General features: G+C 36.4%; 1 protein-coding gene across 3 annotated transcripts; it reads right to left on the bottom strand.

The window, feature by feature from the left end:
• Positions 1-933: 933 nt before the first annotated feature.
• tymp (thymidine phosphorylase) lies at positions 934-17,864 on the bottom strand. 3 transcript variants are annotated; one of them, XM_053650590.1, is made up of 11 exons: positions 12,206-12,315; positions 11,731-11,777; positions 9,737-9,909; positions 8,117-8,319; positions 7,895-7,993; positions 5,530-5,659; positions 5,316-5,434; positions 5,072-5,234; positions 2,051-2,278; positions 1,712-1,852; positions 934-1,633 (listed from the first exon to the last, which is right to left on the bottom strand). In XM_053650590.1, exons 3-11 carry the CDS (start codon positions 9,870-9,872, stop codon positions 1,491-1,493), a joined length of 1,362 nt encoding a protein of 453 aa, XP_053506565.1. In that variant the 5' UTR covers positions 9,873-9,909; positions 11,731-11,777; positions 12,206-12,315; the 3' UTR covers positions 934-1,490. The 3 variants fall into 3 exon arrangements, with proteins under 3 accessions (XP_053506565.1, XP_053506566.1, XP_053506567.1); XM_053650591.1 differs by lacking the exons at positions 11,731-11,777; positions 12,206-12,315 and adding an exon at positions 17,551-17,864; XM_053650592.1 differs by lacking the exon at positions 9,737-9,909 and having other exon boundaries at positions 12,206-12,312.
• Positions 17,865-18,074: the final 210 nt, after the last annotated feature.

The raw sequence follows: 18,074 nt of genomic DNA, 5'->3' as shown, positions 1-18,074 counted from the left end.
TCACACTTCAATTCAACCCCCCATCCCTCCACCCCCCTCCAATGTTAATAGGTAGGGAAAAAAATTACCATGATACTAAAACTAAATACAAACTAAGTCATGATTTTTGAACGATAAAAAACGAAATCAAAACTAATTATGCACCATTAAAACAAACGAAACTGAAATTGAAATCCAAAATCCAAAATGAAATAAAAATACTTTAATAAAAATAACAATATTTGTAAAACTATAATAACCCAGGTTAGCATCTGAATTTCCTGAAGATCATGAGAAGAAGAAAAGTAAGTTTTTGCGTTCTTTTTTTCTTTATTTCCAGTGATATTGAATGCTGACGTCAATTTGAAAGTACAAGCATGTGACAGAGTACAGACTGAAAGTAAATTGTTAAGATCAAAATACAGCTGAAAAGAAAGAAAGCAATTGTTGCCTACGATGAGAAAACATTTTTTTCAAATAGTTAAATGCATGTTTTCTTAGATTCAGTGTTGAAAATGATAAAAGTAGTCATCATTGCACAGACAGTATCATTCATCACAGATAATTACATCATTCATCAGTATAATTATCTCTACAAATTATATGTACAAGTCATATGAACATGTTTAGTACAAGTATGATAAATAATAAATAGGATCAAATTAAAATGTTGGTGGAAGAAGTCAGTGTACTGTTTGTGTGAGAAGCAGAGACACACTCAGGGCCTTGTCATATCGGGGTCTAACGATCATGGAGTTCGACTTTGTAAACTCCCAGGGCATTTAAATGAAATTAAACTAAAAAAATTAATAATAAAATGTTAATTTTACATCTGGCTTTCATATATATATACATTCATATATTTTATATCTGGCTTTCATATATATATAATATATAATATATATATATATATATATATATATATATATATATATAGTATATTTAACATTCCTAATTCATATTCATAATTTTAGAACCTTCCAGAACTATTCTTGTAAAATTAAAGAGTTTCACAAAATATATTCTCAATATACATACATACTTAAATAGTCATTTTACAAATTTTCCTTCACTCTCTCTGCAGCCTCTCTCACTATTGTACCCACAATAATATACAGTGGCTTGTGTAAATATTGAACCTTTGTAGGGTTACACTCTGGAAATAGTAGGAATTAGCACCATCCCTACAGTGAAGCATGGTGATGGTAGCATCACGAGTTGCAAGTTATCCTTGGCCTCTTGATTGTTTCTCTGACTAATGCCCTGGTAGACCGCCCCCTTTAGGCAGAATTGTGGTTGTTTCCTATGTTATAATAAGTGTTCTTTGCAGGATATTCAAAGTTTCAGACCTTTTTTAAAAAAAACCTAACCCCAGTTAGGCCCATTAGTGTTCCAGGCTGTAACACTAAAAATGTAGTACATTTTAAGGGGGTGAATACTTATGCAACTTATTCTACTGTTTAATCAGACTTTGTTTGCACCAAGTTCAGATGGCTGTGTCAGGTGAGACATCAGTTTGGTTGGATGAACTCTGCCACTTGAGTACTGTCCTGGTAATCATCTCCACTGCCAATGACCAAAGCCCCCTGCAGGTCAGCGTGCTGCTTTGAGCTCAGTGTGGTGCAATCGTGATGTATTCTGATCCAGGACTGACCTGCCAGATAAGATAATGTTTTGGCATTCTGTCCTACAGTAAATGTGCACACACACACACACAAAGTTTACAACTCACCTCTCTTTATCTGTTGTCCCGGGTCTACCAGGAGCTCTGCCCCCACACTGTGGTTGATCGGCTCCCCAGCTCTGACACGGCCTGCTCCTAACTTGTGCAACACCGTGGCTAGGGCCATACCATCTATTCCCAAAACTGTGCCTGAAAATCATATAGTTGCATGTTGACCATCTACTTTAAATGCTGGCCAAAATAAGACGTATTTAAACATGTCCTCATTGAATAGTGACAGTATTCTGTCCACAATAACAATATGATGTGTTTTTATACCACAGTTGAAGCCTCTAATTTACAAAGGAACATCAAATACTGTAGTAGTACATATTTTATACATATTACCATCATCCGGTGCCTCAAGCTCTGTCTGGTACTGTGCACGCCTTAGGTGCTTAAAGTATTCAGCCTTTTCTGAGCAAAGGGATCGGCTTATATGTGTAGCCACCCCTTGGGCTTCCAGCATGGCCTGAAACTTCTGCAAGGCCATCCCATTCATCAGGACCTCACTGATTGCCTTCTGCCCAGCCTCCAGAGTAGCTGATCGGCCGCTCATCTGCAGCAGGTAGCTACCTACGTACACATAATAACACACTGTGAGAGCTTAGCAGTGACTTGTACAGTAGATGGAACCACTGAGTCAAGGACATTTTGGAGAAGCCTGGCTGAAAGTGGACAGGAAGCCATTCTTAGGCCAAGTACACTTGGGGATTGATTGATGGAATGATGGATGGATGTTCAGTACCACCTTGTTGTTATCTGATAGCAAAAATCTCTGAGCAGTTTTGAAAGTCTACTCTCAAAGGAATACTCCAGTGTTTTTCTTTTCTTTCTTTTTTTTTTTTTTAAACTTCTTTTTATTCCATTTTATCAAGTGCAGTCGTACAGTACAGTTAGAAGTTCAGAGATATAGCACAGGTATAAATGTCCTACAGGGCAGTCCATGGTTTCCAATATCCTCTCAGTGTCCACACATATTTCCCCCTCATGGGACAAAATGGCAAGTAAGTGGTTTACAAACACCAATACAGTAAATAGATCAAAATAAATCAATCAATCAAAAAAAGAGAAAAATAGAGGCACAGTAATAATGAATAAATAATAGTAATGCGTGAATAACATCAAGATGGCATTCAGATTTAGATAACAAACAAGATCTACTCCGACTCCTACAACAAATCACATGAGTAAAAAACATGAGATGATCGGGGACCATTTAATTGAAAATATTTCTGTTTTTAGTTGTAATTTTGCAGTTATATATTCCATGTAATAAACATCCTTCACCCTTTCCCTCCATTGTGATATCATGGTTGGCTGCGGCTTCAGCCAGGAGACCGTAATCGTCTTCTTAGCTATTGAGAGTAAGACTCTCAGTAAGAATGTCATATTATTGCTCTCCACATCCTCTGGAAGTAATCCCAATAAATAACAAGATGGTTCTAAAGGCAGTTCTATATGTAAACATTTTTTTTTTAAATTTCATTTTGTATGCTTTGCCAATATTCTGTTAATTTTGGACAGTCCCAGAATATGTGTGTATGGTCTCCCAGCAGGCTGCAACCCCTCCAACATTGATCTGATCTGTCTCCAAATTTTGAGGTAATAAGGGGAGTTCTGAAAAATCTCATCTCGACTTTCCATTCAAATTCCCTCCAAATGGGGCTGTTTGTTATTTTGTGTCCCTCTCCGCAAGATAGTGCCCATTTTTTATCTGGAATAATGGTATTCATCTCCAGTTCCCATTTTCCCTTAATGTCCAAACTGTCATCCTTTAGTTCTTCTTGTAAGATCTTATATATGTGTGATATGATCTTCTTTTTAATGGTTCTTTTGCTTATTAACATAAAAAACCATTCTATATTGGATGGCGAAGTGCATAGTTTATCCCATTCTTTGTGTGTCTGTAAGTAATGCCTTAGCTGTAGGTATCTAAAAAAAATCATGGGCTGGAAAATTATATTTATGTTGGAGCTGTTCAAATGACAATAGGACTCCTCATTCAAATAACTGATCTAACATAATTAGACCACTTTCTTCTCATTTTTTGAACCCTGCGTCTAATTTGGATGGGAGAAAGTCAGTATTGTGTATCTTCATTGTTCTAGAAATGAATGTGGGGAGTCTTAGCTTCTTTCTCACACTTGCCCATATCTTTAAAGTGGTTTTAACCCATTGATTGCTTTTTTTTTTTTTACTCTCTAAATATCTTGGTGCATAAATGGGACTGTGTCTAAATAGGACATTAGAGCATTCACTCTGTTCCATCCCGACCCAAATGGCATCTTTATCTTGAGAAATCCAGGAGACCACTGATCTAAGCTGGGCTGCCCAGTAGTAGTTTTTCAAGTTAGGCAAGTCTAGGCCTCCGTTTTCTTTGGAGCATAACATTCTTTTAAATTTTATTCTAGGTTTTCTATTTTGCCACATATGGCCATTTATTAATTATTTTAAATGTAGTAACGGGAACCTCTACGGGCAGGGATTGGAACAGAAAGAGCAGCCTTGGCAATACGTTCGTTCGTATTGTTTACTCCAGTGTTTTTCAACATAATCTCTATCTATCTCTGTCTACTGCTTCTGTCGTAGTGTATGTATGATTACCATCAATGGAAAAAAAGAGTTTACTCAAAATACATTTATAATGAAAGTCTAAAGGTGGTTGTTGGGGGAAAATGCACCTTCTTGTAAATTGTTATCAACATCTTAGCTCTCTGTATAGTTTATCCTTTCACAGTTGGGACTGCTTTATCAGATGGAAGAATTTGTGGTTATGTGAAAGCGTGTACTTTTTTCCTGTTTGCTCCAATCTGCCAACCTCTTCCCAGCTCGCACCTATCAAACGTCAGCTACCAGACGCAGAGGGTGAGCGATAATACGTGCTTCCCGGAGACACATGAAGCCAGCCAACTGCATGTTTTCAAACCACTCCTCGTGCTGCATCACATGGCAGCGTAATACACTCCAAGAAATGTGCTATCTACCCTCTTATGCATACATGAGCTCATAGACACTCATGATTGGCTGGTCACCCTGTGATTGACAGGGGAGAGAATGTGTGTCATCATTCCTCTCAGAGAGCACAGCCAGTTTTGCTCTCTCAGCTTCCCGCTGCAAATGGCTGCGGCATTGTCAGGACTCGAACCTAAACCACGCAAGAACAGCTTTGGTAATAACTTTCTCTCATCTCTGTTGCCCTGACCTCTATTATAAGTACGTTTTTCAGTTCTTTGTTCAGTACAGGAAATTGTGACAAAAGTCTCGTCCAATATATACAATAGGTAGAACGAGATTATGTTGAAAAACATTTCTAAAACTCTTCCCACTTTGAAATCCCTCTGACTTCACATGACAAATCCTCCTTACCCAGTGATGTAACCAGGTTCTTCAGGTCGTCAGGGCCACGCCCTTTGAGGCATTCCAAAGCTTCATATACCTCTACAGCATTTCCCACACATCGGCCAATGGGAGAGTCCATCTGACTCAACACCGCCCCTGTTTTTATACCCAAGCTGTTTCCCACTGTAACCTACAGATACAGAGCCAAGGTTATTGAGAAAAAAGTCTGTTTTTCTCTCACTCTCTCTCATCCTGACACACAATGTCTCACCAGTGACTGGGCGAGGCTCCGAGCGCTGTTCAGGTCTTTGTAGAGAGCAGCCTTACCAAACTTCACGTCTAACACGAGTGCACTTAGACCTTCAGCTGCCTTCTTTGACAATATTGATGCTGCAACAAAAAAAAAAATATATATATACTCACAACATCAGGACATGAACGAACACAAGCTATCAATACATTTAGTATTTTTCAGCTGATCTCACCTGTTATAAGTGGGACACTGTCAACCGTAGCCGTGATGTCCCTGAGAGCGTAGAGGACACGATCTGCAGGTACCAGAGTCTCTGTCTGACCCACAATGCAACAGCCTACATCCTGTAGTATCTGCTTCACCTGCCCACCCACACAAACACATGCTAATTCTGAGTAGGTTCCCGGCACAGAGTCATTTCATATCTAGTAGCAATAGATATGAAGGTCCAAGGTCATTTCATATCTAGTAGCACTAAAGTATAGCCAGTGTTTGGTAGTCTGATAAGTAAATGTAGTTTGACTACACAATCTACACAATCTACTTGGATTCATTTGAGATTAGTTTGTAATCTTACCAGTTTACAACCTCAATTCCAAAAAAGTTGGGACGCTGTGTAAAATGTAGATAAAACCAGAATGCAATAATTTGCAAATCTCATAAACCCATATGTTATTCACAATAGAACATAGAAAACATATCTAATGTTTAAACTGAGGAAATGTACCATGTTAAGAAAAAAATAAGGTAATTTTGAATTTGATGGCTGCAACACGTCTCAAAAAAGTTGGGACAGGGGCAACAAAAGGCTGGAAAAGTAAGTGTTACTAAAAAGAAACAGCTGGAGGTTAATTGGCAACAGGTCAGTAAAATGATTGGGTATAAAAAGATTATCTTAGAGAGGCAGAGTCTCTCAGAAGTAAAGATGGACAGATGTTCACCAATCTGTGAAAAACAGCATCCACAATTTGTGGGACAATTTCAGAATAATGTTCCTCAATGTAAAATTGTGAAGACTATGAATATCTTATCATCTACAGTACATAATATCATCAACAGATTCTGAGAATCTGGAGAAAACTCCGTGCGCAAGGGACAAGGCTGAAAATCAATATTGCATGCCTGTGATCTTCGGTCCCCCAGACGGCACAGCATTAAAAACAGGCCTGATTCTGTAATGGAAATCACTGCATGGGCTCAGAAACACCTCCAGAACTCATTGTCTGTGAACACAGTTCACCGTGCCATCCACAAATGCTGGTTAAAGCTCTATCATGCAAAAAAGAAGCCATATGTGAAAATGATCCAGAAACGCTGCAGTCTTCTCTGGACCAAAGCTCATTTAAAATGGACTGACGCAAAGTGGAAAACTGTTCTGTGGTCAGACGAATCGAAATCTGAAATTCTTTTTGGAATACATGGACGCCGGATCTTTTAAACTAAAGAGGCTTTTTATCAGCGCTCAGTCCTGCATCTCTGATAGTATGGGGGTGAATTAGTGCCTATGGAATGGTCAGCTAGCACATCTGGAAAGACTCCATCAATTCTGAAAGGTATATACAGGTTTTAGAGTAACATACTGTATGCTTCCCTCCAGATTCCATCCCATCTTTACTTCTGAAAGACTCTGCCTCTCTAAGATACTCTTTTTATACCCAATCATGTTACTGATCTGTTGCCAATTAACCTAATTAGTGGCAAAATGTTCCTCCAGCTGTTTCTTTTTAGTAACACTTACTTTTCCAGCCTTTTGTTGCTCCCGTCCCAACTTTTTTGAGACGTGTTACGGCCATCAAATTCAAAATTACCTTATATTTTTCTTAAAATGGTACATTTCCTCAGTTTAAACATTTGATATGTTTTCTATGTTTTACTGTGAATAACATATGGGTTTATGAGATTTGAAAATCATTGCATTCTGTTTTTATTTACATTTTACACAGCGTCCCAACTTTTTTGGAATTGGGGTTGTATTTGTTTTCATGTTCTAACAGCATGTCCTGTCATGTTTCAATCCTCTTACACCACAACAATCTTATAACACTCGTGATTTATTAGTACATTTTATCAGTTTATAGTTACATTTAATGTTCTGGAACGACCACAAGTTAGTTCCTGTTATCACTTGCGTTATAGCAGTTATAAACAATTGTTGGATCATTAGCAAAAAACTGCAAAATGCAATGTCTTCTGTCCTGAAGGCCTTCCTGTGTCTGAAAACTTAAAGGAACAGCTTTAAATCTGACAAAGCCCTGACACTGGAGACTCCTTCCAAAATGCTAAATAACCGATTCCTTACCGAAAACTTCACCATATCAACAATTATATATATTTGTTAAAAAAAAATAACAGCACATTTTAAAAAAAAATCCATTTATTATTAGGCGATGATTACATTTAGTGTCCACTATACGTCCTTATGTATTATCTGTTACTATAGAAACGATAACGTATTGGAACAAGCACATTGATATAAACCTGTGATTTGCCTTGAGGTTCACACTATTAACATTAACGTTAATAAATTCTCTGACCAATCAGATTTGAGAATTCAAAATCTCTGCGGTGTAACGAATAATAACAGACAGTCAGTGTACCTGTTCTACTGACAGGTGGATGTTGAAACCTGGGATGGACTCCAGTTTGTCCAGTGTGCCTCCAGTGTGTGCCAGTCCACGTCCACTTATCATAGGGACCTGCATGGATCAGAAACTGATTAGACAACAGTTCTGAATTCATCACTGGTCCATGAATACTACAATAAAGGCTGTGCATGTTTTATACTAAGCATTGAATTAATAAGCAACCCGTCTATTCACCTTGAACCCACAAGCAGCCAGAGCAGGGGCCAGTGGAAGGCTGACCTTGTCTCCGACCCCACCTGTCGAGTGTTTATCCACGACAAGCCCCGCCCATTCCTCAGGCCATTGCAAAACTTCACCCGACATCATCATCTCCTTCGTCAACACCATAGTTTCCTCGACAACCATGTTCTTCTGCCATATGGCCATAAGCATTGCACCTAGAAAACACACGTTTAAGTTTAAATCATAAACACATCTCTCCCCATATCATTCTTCTATCATGTCTAAAATTGTCTTACTTTTCCGCGATTTAAATTTCTATCTTTCAAACCCCTTTCTGTTATGATCTCTTGTTGGTATCACCTCCTCATATTGCATCATGCCACCTTGGAAAGTTTCCTTTCATTTAAATGAATTTAACCTTAAGTTCAGCCTTGACAAAAATAACTCACAATTGTAAGCATTCATAGACCTAACTCCTCCAAGAAGAATGCACAAGAATTCACACTTTTTATTCATTCTGAAATGGTAGTTTAATCTGGACTGGATTTCAGAAGTGTAAAGGAGCAGGTTATGAGAATATTATAGAACCTACTTGACACTATGTGACGTCTGTCTGTCTGTCTGTCTGTCAAAACTAAGAGTAGTTTTTATGGCTGATTACTTTATATTCTGATGAAGTAGAAACAAACAGTTCATCAGAAAATATTAAAGGCAGGTTCACACAAAAGTAACACTGGGAGCGGGCAGGATAGTGGTCGTTAATGGTGGACTACTGTCCGGATGCAGACCCAGTAAAACATTTTTAGCGGACTGAACCAAGACTCTGTGCATCTAGTTTTCTAAACGTGAATGATCTCAGCAGATCCTCTGTTGCAGTTTATCCTCTCACATACATTTATGTAAAAAGACCAGAGACGAGCCACAGGGTTAGAGACTTTAAGTCAGAAATGGAAGGGTTTTCACCGATGTTTCATTTTATTTACCTTCTCTGGTCTGAACTGATGACATGGCTTGTTTAAGGAATAGTGGGTGATGAAAACTATATTTAAAGATGAATGGACAGAAAAGGATGAATTTATTCAAATTAAAAGTGTTAAAATGAGCCACCACTATGCATCAAATCATTTATACCCATCAACTAATAATTAATGGTTAAGAATTAAATGTTAACTATTGTTGCCATTCAGTGATGGAATTTTGCAAATTTTAGTACAATAGTGCTCTAGTGCATTTCTTAATTTTCAACATTGTTCCGGTTCAGGAGTAAAACTCGGGCCCTTACTAGGAACTCAGATGCTGTGCAAATATGTCCTCTTACACAACATATTGGCTTTAGCTTGATGATAAACTCAGTACGCAAAAGGTTGTAGAGGCACATTTCTGTTCCATCAGATTCATAACTGGTGATAAATACTCATCATTTAAAATAGAACCAACTTCTCTTATAATGTAGTTTATGCACTGGACTGAATGAAAGATTTAATTTTATGATGGTGTTTGCTTTCTTTTTTTAAAATCTTTTTTAGTAAAGATCATTTCTGATGTCACCTTATGCATACCTCACCCACATGTCTTATACACTCTGTTCACATGCAGCTTAGCTTACCATAACTGCTCTGTATAGAGCCTCACCTATTTGACTCTCCTGAATGTTGCATGTTTTGACTCCTTCTATAAAGGCGTGGATCTCCTCTGCGCTCAGCTGACCACCGTCCCGTTTCCGCCTGATTATCTCTGGGAAACTACTGGCACCCATTGTGTGTGACATCCTTGCACTCACGTGGGTGTGCTTGCAAAACTGTCAGCTGCATGTGGCAGAGAGCGAGACACAGTAAACCCAAATATTTCATCAGTTGCACCAAAGTTAGGACCTTTCTATTTTTATTAACATTGACTCGGTGTTCAAACAGTGCATAGAAAAGACTGGTGAATCTACAGTGTTTATACAACTCCAGCTGAGCACAATGAGTTCATTAGATGCTTCAAGAGTAACTAAAGTAATACAGTTACTAAACCGCTAATATCAATTGATTAATTCAGTAATTAAACAGTCAGTACAAGAGAGAGATAGTTTGTATATATTGTAACCTTAGTTTTGACAGGTATAGGTCAAAGGTCAAAAAGATACACATTCTAACTCTCTATATCTAGATCAAAGGTCATGATCATAAAAATATTTATAGTTATGTTAAATCTGGATCACATACATTCGTGACACAAACGTTACCATACATGGTACGGCCATGTGTTTTCCACCCCACACACGTTGCACACATGTTCTTTCTAACACTCTGTGGTAGGTCATAAAAAAATATATAGTTATGTTAAATCTGGATCACATCCATTCGTGACCATACCTGGTACGGCTATATGTTTTCCACCCCACACACGTTGCACACATGGTCTTTCTAACACTCTGTGGTAGGTCATAAAAATATATATAGTTATGTTAAATCTGGATCACATCCATTCGTGACCATACCTGGTACGGCCATGTGTTTTCCACCCCACACACGTTGCACACATGTTCTTTCTAACACTCTGTGGTAGGTCATAAAAATATATATAGTTATGTTAAATCTGGATCACATACATTCGTGACACAAACGTTACCATACCTGGTACGGCCATGTGTATTCCACCCACACACGTTGCACACATGTTCTTTCTAACACTCTGAGGTAGGTCATAAAAATATATATAGTTATGTTAAATCGGGTTCCCATCTATTCCTGACACAAACGTTACTAGTTATGTTAAATCGGGATCCCATCCATTCCTGACACAAATGCTACTATACATGGAATGGCCATGTGTATTACACACAGACATCCAAACAAAAATATGACACACACAAACACACTTTATTTTCACATTATTTAAAAGGAATTTAAGTGTTATGTACTAAATTACCATAATTATGAACACAAGTTGTTAAGTTGACAATCATTTTTAAAATTACGTTTCTCCATTTAGATTGTCTGCAGTAGAATGCAGTCTTTTAAACCAGGAAAAATGACTGCCTTTAAGTTTTATAACAATAGTAAGTAAAATCCAGTGTGATTTACATTACAAATCTCATACGTAACATCTCTGCAGGATTTATAGACGTTAAAGCACTGAATGAAATGAGCAATATAGACAAAAAAGAAACACTCTGTTTCTACTACTTTTATCTCTCTCATAGAACTAACCACAGTCCAAAGGCTGTGGAGCTAGAAGGCTACGTGTGCGAATGACAAAAGATTTTAAAAAATAAAATAAAAAATGTATCAATACATGAAATTAGATTACACAATGTAGTTGAGGTTTACATGAATAAGCAGAAATGTAATCATGCTTATCTTTCCTATAGCACAAATGAAAAGCCCTCTCTAGATGAGCAGATTTGTCAAATGAAACTTTTTCCTTCTTATCCACTGCTATGGTAAACTAAAGAGTAGATATTCTAATTACACTGCTAAATATGACTAGCATTAGCTACGTGTAGTAGTGCAAAATAGTCCATCAAATGTATTAGCAGGTGTAGCCTATACACGAGTCCACTATTGGTCATATCACTATTGAGAACATGCCCCAAATTCATTGCTTTAGTAGAATTTAATTGTAAGTGAAATGATACTCACATTGTAATGTCCTTAGTATTTGTTCAGTCTACAGGTCCTCTAACACTCTGTTAAATGAATAAATGTAAATGTACTACAACGTAAATTTTGTTTTGAATCAATTAATGCAGAAATTACACACAATATTAAGTTGATGTAATTATCAACATTATTATGTCAACACAACTCATCAAAATAATGTGTACAACTTTAAATATTTAATTAATTCAATAAATTAGAATTTTTATCTTGCAACCACACATTAAATTTAGATTGTGGGGGTTTGTTTTGTATAACTCCGCTGTTAGAAAATACATGATGGTTGAATGTGAACATAAATGAGCAGAATGTAAGCTTGTGAAATAAATTAAACTTTATTGATTGCACTTTTGAGAAAATGGCATGACTTTGAATAAAAATTTACTGAAATAAATACTCTAAAACATTGATATACCCGAAGAAATGTAAAAAAAAAAAAAAAAAAGTTTTTACATACCTAAGGATTATACCTGAAGGATTAAGTTGACTCGTCACTTACGGTTACAAAGACATGTCCTTGTGCAGGATCACCTTCGCACCAGCATCGATCCCTCTTCTCGGAAGAAACATAAAATATTATTTAACAAGGTCTGCCATTCAGCCCTCTTAACTGTAAGAGCATTATCAGTATTGTACAGCAGTTTCAGATGTCAGACAGACTCAAAAAGTTGTTTTATATCTGACATCTGAAACTGCTGTACAATACTGATAATGCTCTTACAGTTAAGAGGGCTGAATGGCAGACCTTGTTAAATAATATTTTATGTTTCTTCCTCATAATGTGTTATATTTTATAAATATATTCTTATATATCTTATATTACTTTTTGCCTTTTCTTATACGTTGAAATGGGAGAAGAGGGATCGATGCTGGTGCGAAGGTCAACTTAATCCTTCACATGGTATTCATAAGGTGCCATAAGTTTCTGCTTCTCTATGGGTCATGCTGAAGTTTGAACAAAATGGTTTGACTTAATACCCGCAGCAGTAGTGTACAAGTCATTTCTTCCTAATTTGTTTATTAACTTTTATTGTATGCCTAAATGCAATAAAAGTTATTTGCCAGATTCAGATGCTCCTAAACAAATTATTATAAAGTATGAGTTGGTAACTGATCAACAAAGATTGTACTATCATTTCTAATATAGTTTATAGTATATCTATTTATAATATTTATAGTATATCTAATATTTTCACTGAAATATTTCAGAGATTTTTTTTTTTTACACTAGTTTACACTAAATGTCTAGTAGAACCTTTTAAAATAACTCGACTGCTTCTATAACTTTGGCTTGTAGTGTATATGACTGCTCCCGGTCATAAATCCCTACAAGGAAATAAACGTTAATTATTTTGACTGTAGATCAGGAGTGGGTAAAGACAGACTGGTGATCTGATCTATATTATATATATATATATATATATATATATATATATATATATATATATATATATATATATATATATATATATATATATACGTGTACCTTAGATAATACCTCTCTGAACGCCATGGTGGGACGTTCCCAAGTTGACGTACTGTACAAGTCCTAAGCATTAGATCACCCCAATTACTCTTGTATACTCTTTTCATACCATCGTGATCTTTGCCTGACGAAACCATACACAAAACATATTTGACATTTGGGGCCTCATTCTAAAATCACCAGACACCAAATGCACAACCGTTTTGTCTTGCTGCCATCACAAAATTAAAATGTTTAAACCTTAAGTAACGTAGTCACGGAGGGTGTATATATTTTTCACACTACATGAAGTTTGGGGATCCTTATAGACTGTGGAACAGAAATGTACTCAGTGTGTCTCTGCCGTTTTATTTTATATTGGAGTACAACCATTTTTCTTTTTTACCATTAAGGATGAAACACTTGTTTCTTTTAAAACATCATCTTTAAATGTTTTTCTACCTCCTAACTAAACCCTCGGACTTAAGACACGATCTTTGGAGTTGTTGACGCCCTGCTCAGGGTTAAACAACAACGTCTTTACATTACCTTCATTAATAAATTGTCAAACTAACCTCTTGGTTTTTTTTGTTTTTTTTTGGAGCAAAAGTCAGGTCCTCTCTCATTTCAACAGGTCCTCTTGTTGGTGAATACACAGCAATCATCTAAGGGTATTAGGATTTCTCGGAGCAGACATTGTAACAGATAGTTGCAGAGTTTCTTCTGTGTTTTAACTACAACATCTTAACCATTATTTTAACACTGAGACACACGACTCCCTTTAATTCGTTAACAAACACATTTGTAAGAATTCTGGTCAGCAAAACCCCCAAAAGAACACCTGTGTCTCTCTCTCACACACACACACACACCCCCGCACACCCACATGGTCATCAGAGGTCATATATGTACTGCTGGACATGGGATGTCAAAGCATAGACAAGAGCTTATGTATTTAGCGATAGTTCTGTGTAAGTATCCTCATTGGCGAACCATTTTCTGAAATCTTGTTTATAGTTTAAACAAAATGCACGACTCTTTTAAAACACCGTCTTTAAAAAGGTTTTTTCACCCTTAAAATAACCTGGTTAGAAGGTAGGATATGTAATACATATTTTCATTTTCTTCAGACATATTGTCACTTCAGTCTCCACAACGAATAACAATGATGGTTTTGACCTTTCTTTCAGTAAAAGAGAACAGCGACATCATACAGCCTTGAAGGACTGTAGAAATGTTTTACACATCACAATGTTTTTCTCAACAACGTAGCCAATAAATAGTTCAATTATTTCACAGACCTCAGTCTGTTCATTTCTTGACAGAAGGATTACACATAGATCATACACATAGGGAGTTACACATGCATAACATGTCCAAAATTCTAATACATCTACCACATTCAGTCACCAGGTCTAGTATTTTCTGATAGATTAGTTACACAAACTGATAATTACCACAGAAGTAATTTCAGAAACAAAGATTCACTTAAACCACAAATGTACACATTGGTAGGGATCGTAAAACCTTGAAACACACGACTCGTCCCTTAATTCATTAACATAAACACACTGTAAGCATTCTGGTCAGCAAACCCCCAAGAAACACATGACTCTCTCTCTCTCTCTCTCCCTCTCTCTAACACACCCACACACACGCACGCACACCCACACACCCACATACACACACACTTCAGACACTGTCACCAGAGCTCATAAATGTAAAATTTACACTATCTACAGAACTGTCACCCCGGGAAAACACGTGTAGGACAGTGTGTATACGCCTACAAGACATCACCCGGAAAATGTGTCTTCTAGTTTAAACAAAACTCTCGATTCTTTTAAGCAGCACTTTAAACATTTTACATCCTAAAGGGTTAGGTTTAGAAGGCACGTAATAAGCGCGTTTCTTATAAAACACCGTCTTTAAAACGTTTACCTCCTAAAGGGACCTATTTAGAAGGTATGTAAAAACTTTTTTTTTTTTTTTTTTTACATTTCTTCGGGTATATCAATGTTTTAGAGTATTTATTTCAGTAAATTTTTATTCAAAGTCATGCCATTTTCTCAAAAGTGCAATCAATAAAGTTTAATTTATTTCACAAGCTTACATTCTGCTCATTTATGTTCACATTCAACCATCATGTATTTTCTAACAGCGGAGTTATACAAAACAAACCCCCACAATCTAAATTTAATGTGTGGTTGCAAGATAAAAATTCTAATTTATTGAATTAATTAAATATTTAAAGTTGTACACATTATTTTGATGAGTTGTGTTGACATAATAATGTTGATAATTACATCAACTTAATATTGTGTGTAATTTCTGCATTAATTGATTCAAAACAAAATTTACGTTGTAGTACATTTACATTTATTCATTTAACAGAGTGTTAGAGGACCTGTAGACTGAACAAATACTAAGGACATTACAATGTGAGTATCATTTCACTTACAATTAAATTCTACTAAAGCAATGAATTTGGGGCATGTTCTCAATAGTGATATGACCAATAGTGGACTCGTGTATAGGCTACACCTGCTAATACAGTTGATGGACTATTTTGCACTACTACACGTAGCTAATGCTAGTCATATTTAGCAGTGTAATTAGAATATCTACTCTTTAGTTTACCATAGCAGTGGATAAGAAGGAAAAAGTTTCATTTGACAAATCTGCTCATCTAGAGAGGGCTTTTCATTTGTGCTATAGGAAAGATAAGCATGATTACATTTCTGCTTATTCATGTAAACCTCAACTACATTGTGTAATCTAATTTCATGTATTGATACATTTTTTATTTTATTTTTTAAAATCTTTTGTCATTCGCACACGTAGCCTTCTAGCTCCACAGCCTTTGGACTGTGGCTAGTTCTATGAGAGAGATAAAAGTAGTAGACACAGAGTGTTTCTTTTTTGTCTATATTGCTCATTTCATTCAGTGCTTTAACGTCTATAAATCCTGCAGAGATGTTACGTATGAGATTTGTAATGTAAATCACACTGGATTTTACTTACTATTGTTATAAAACTTAAAGGCAGTCATTTTTCCTGGTTTAAAAGACTGCATTCTACTGCAGACAATCTAAATGGAGAAACGTAATTTTAAAAATGATTGTCAACTTAACAACTTGTGTTCATAATTATGGTAATTTAGTACATAACACTTAAATTCCTTTTAAATAATGTGAAAATAAAGTGTGTTTGTGTGTGTCATATTTTTGTTTGGATGTCTGTGTGTAATACACATGGCCATTCCATGTATAGTAGCATTTGTGTCAGGAATGGATGGGATCCCGATTTAACATAACTAGTAACGTTTGTGTCAGGAATAGATGGGAACCCGATTTAACATAACTATATATATTTTTATGACCTACCTCAGAGTGTTAGAAAGAACATGTGTGCAACGTGTGTGGGTGGAATACACATGGCCGTACCAGGTATGGTAACGTTTGTGTCACGAATGTATGTGATCCAGATTTAACATAACTATATATATTTTTATGACCTACCACAGAGTGTTAGAAAGAACATGTGTGCAACGTGTGTGGGGTGGAAAACACATGGCCGTACCAGGTATGGTCACGAATGGATGTGATCCAGATTTAACATAACTATATATATTTTTATGACCTACCACAGAGTGTTAGAAAGAACATGTGTGCAACGTGTGTGGGGTGGAAAACACATGGCCGTACCATGTATGGTCACGAATGGATGTGATCCAGATTTAACATAACTATATATATTTTTATGACCTACCTCAGAGTGTTAGAAAGACCATGTGTGCAACGTGTGTGGGGTGGAAAACATATAGCCGTACCAGGTATGGTCACGAATGGATGTGATCCAGATTTAACATAACTATATATTTTTTTATGACCTACCACAGAGTGTTAGAAAGAACATGTGTGCAACGTGTGTGGGGTGGAAAACACATGGCCGTACCATGTATGGTAACGTTTGTGTCACGAATGTATGTGATCCAGATTTAACATAACTATAAATATTTTTATGATCATGACCTTTGATCTAGATATAGAGAGTTAGAATGTGTATCTTTTTGACCTTTGACCTATACCTGTCAAAACTAAGGTTACAATATATACAAACTATCTCTCTCTAGTACAATACCGGGAATTTTTCTGTGTAGCAAATAATCACACACTTTGGAATGATCACAGTAACCAAACTGAAATAATCCATCAAAAATATAATCTTCCTCATTTAGGTAAATAGATTAGTAGATTAATTATCTGAAGAAAATCAAAACAAAACAAAAAAACAGCTTCAAACTGAGCAAAAAAAAGAATTCCAGGAAGACCTACCTGTTACAGTTAGACAAATATGCACACTGACTGCAGTGCTGTGAACTCCCCAAGTTCAGAAGTGTGTTTAATACTCACAGCCTGTAATCCAATCGTCCGGCACTCTCAGGCCAACCTGCCTGTTACACATTAACTATGACAACCACTTGCTCCTGTTCCTCTGCTTTATACGGTTTTACGCAAATTCTTCCGATTACATCACTACCCTGATTTATATGAACGTAATTAACTATTTCATTTACCACATAGTCTGTTTTTGCAGACTAACATAAGCCTAGAATGTTTGTGTAAGAGAAATGTTAGTCTACTCATGAAAGTTGTATCAGAGTTTTGATTGGCAATAGTGTGTACAAGTGTGTAAACTAGAGGTGCACTGATGTATCGGCTGATAATCGGTATCGGCCGATAAAGGCTGTTTTTCCCGATATCGACTAATAGTTTAAAAACATCCGATGATTGGGCCAATTATATCCTGTCAATCAAAAGAGGGCGGGAAAACACATCAATTTTGTGCTGTGTGTAAA

The sequence above is a fragment of the Ictalurus furcatus genome, chromosome 19 (assembly GCF_023375685.1).
Source record: "Ictalurus furcatus strain D&B chromosome 19, Billie_1.0, whole genome shotgun sequence".
Taxonomy (NCBI): Eukaryota; Metazoa; Chordata; class Actinopteri; order Siluriformes; family Ictaluridae; genus Ictalurus; species Ictalurus furcatus.
This window is presented reverse-complemented; position numbering and strand designations above follow the sequence as displayed.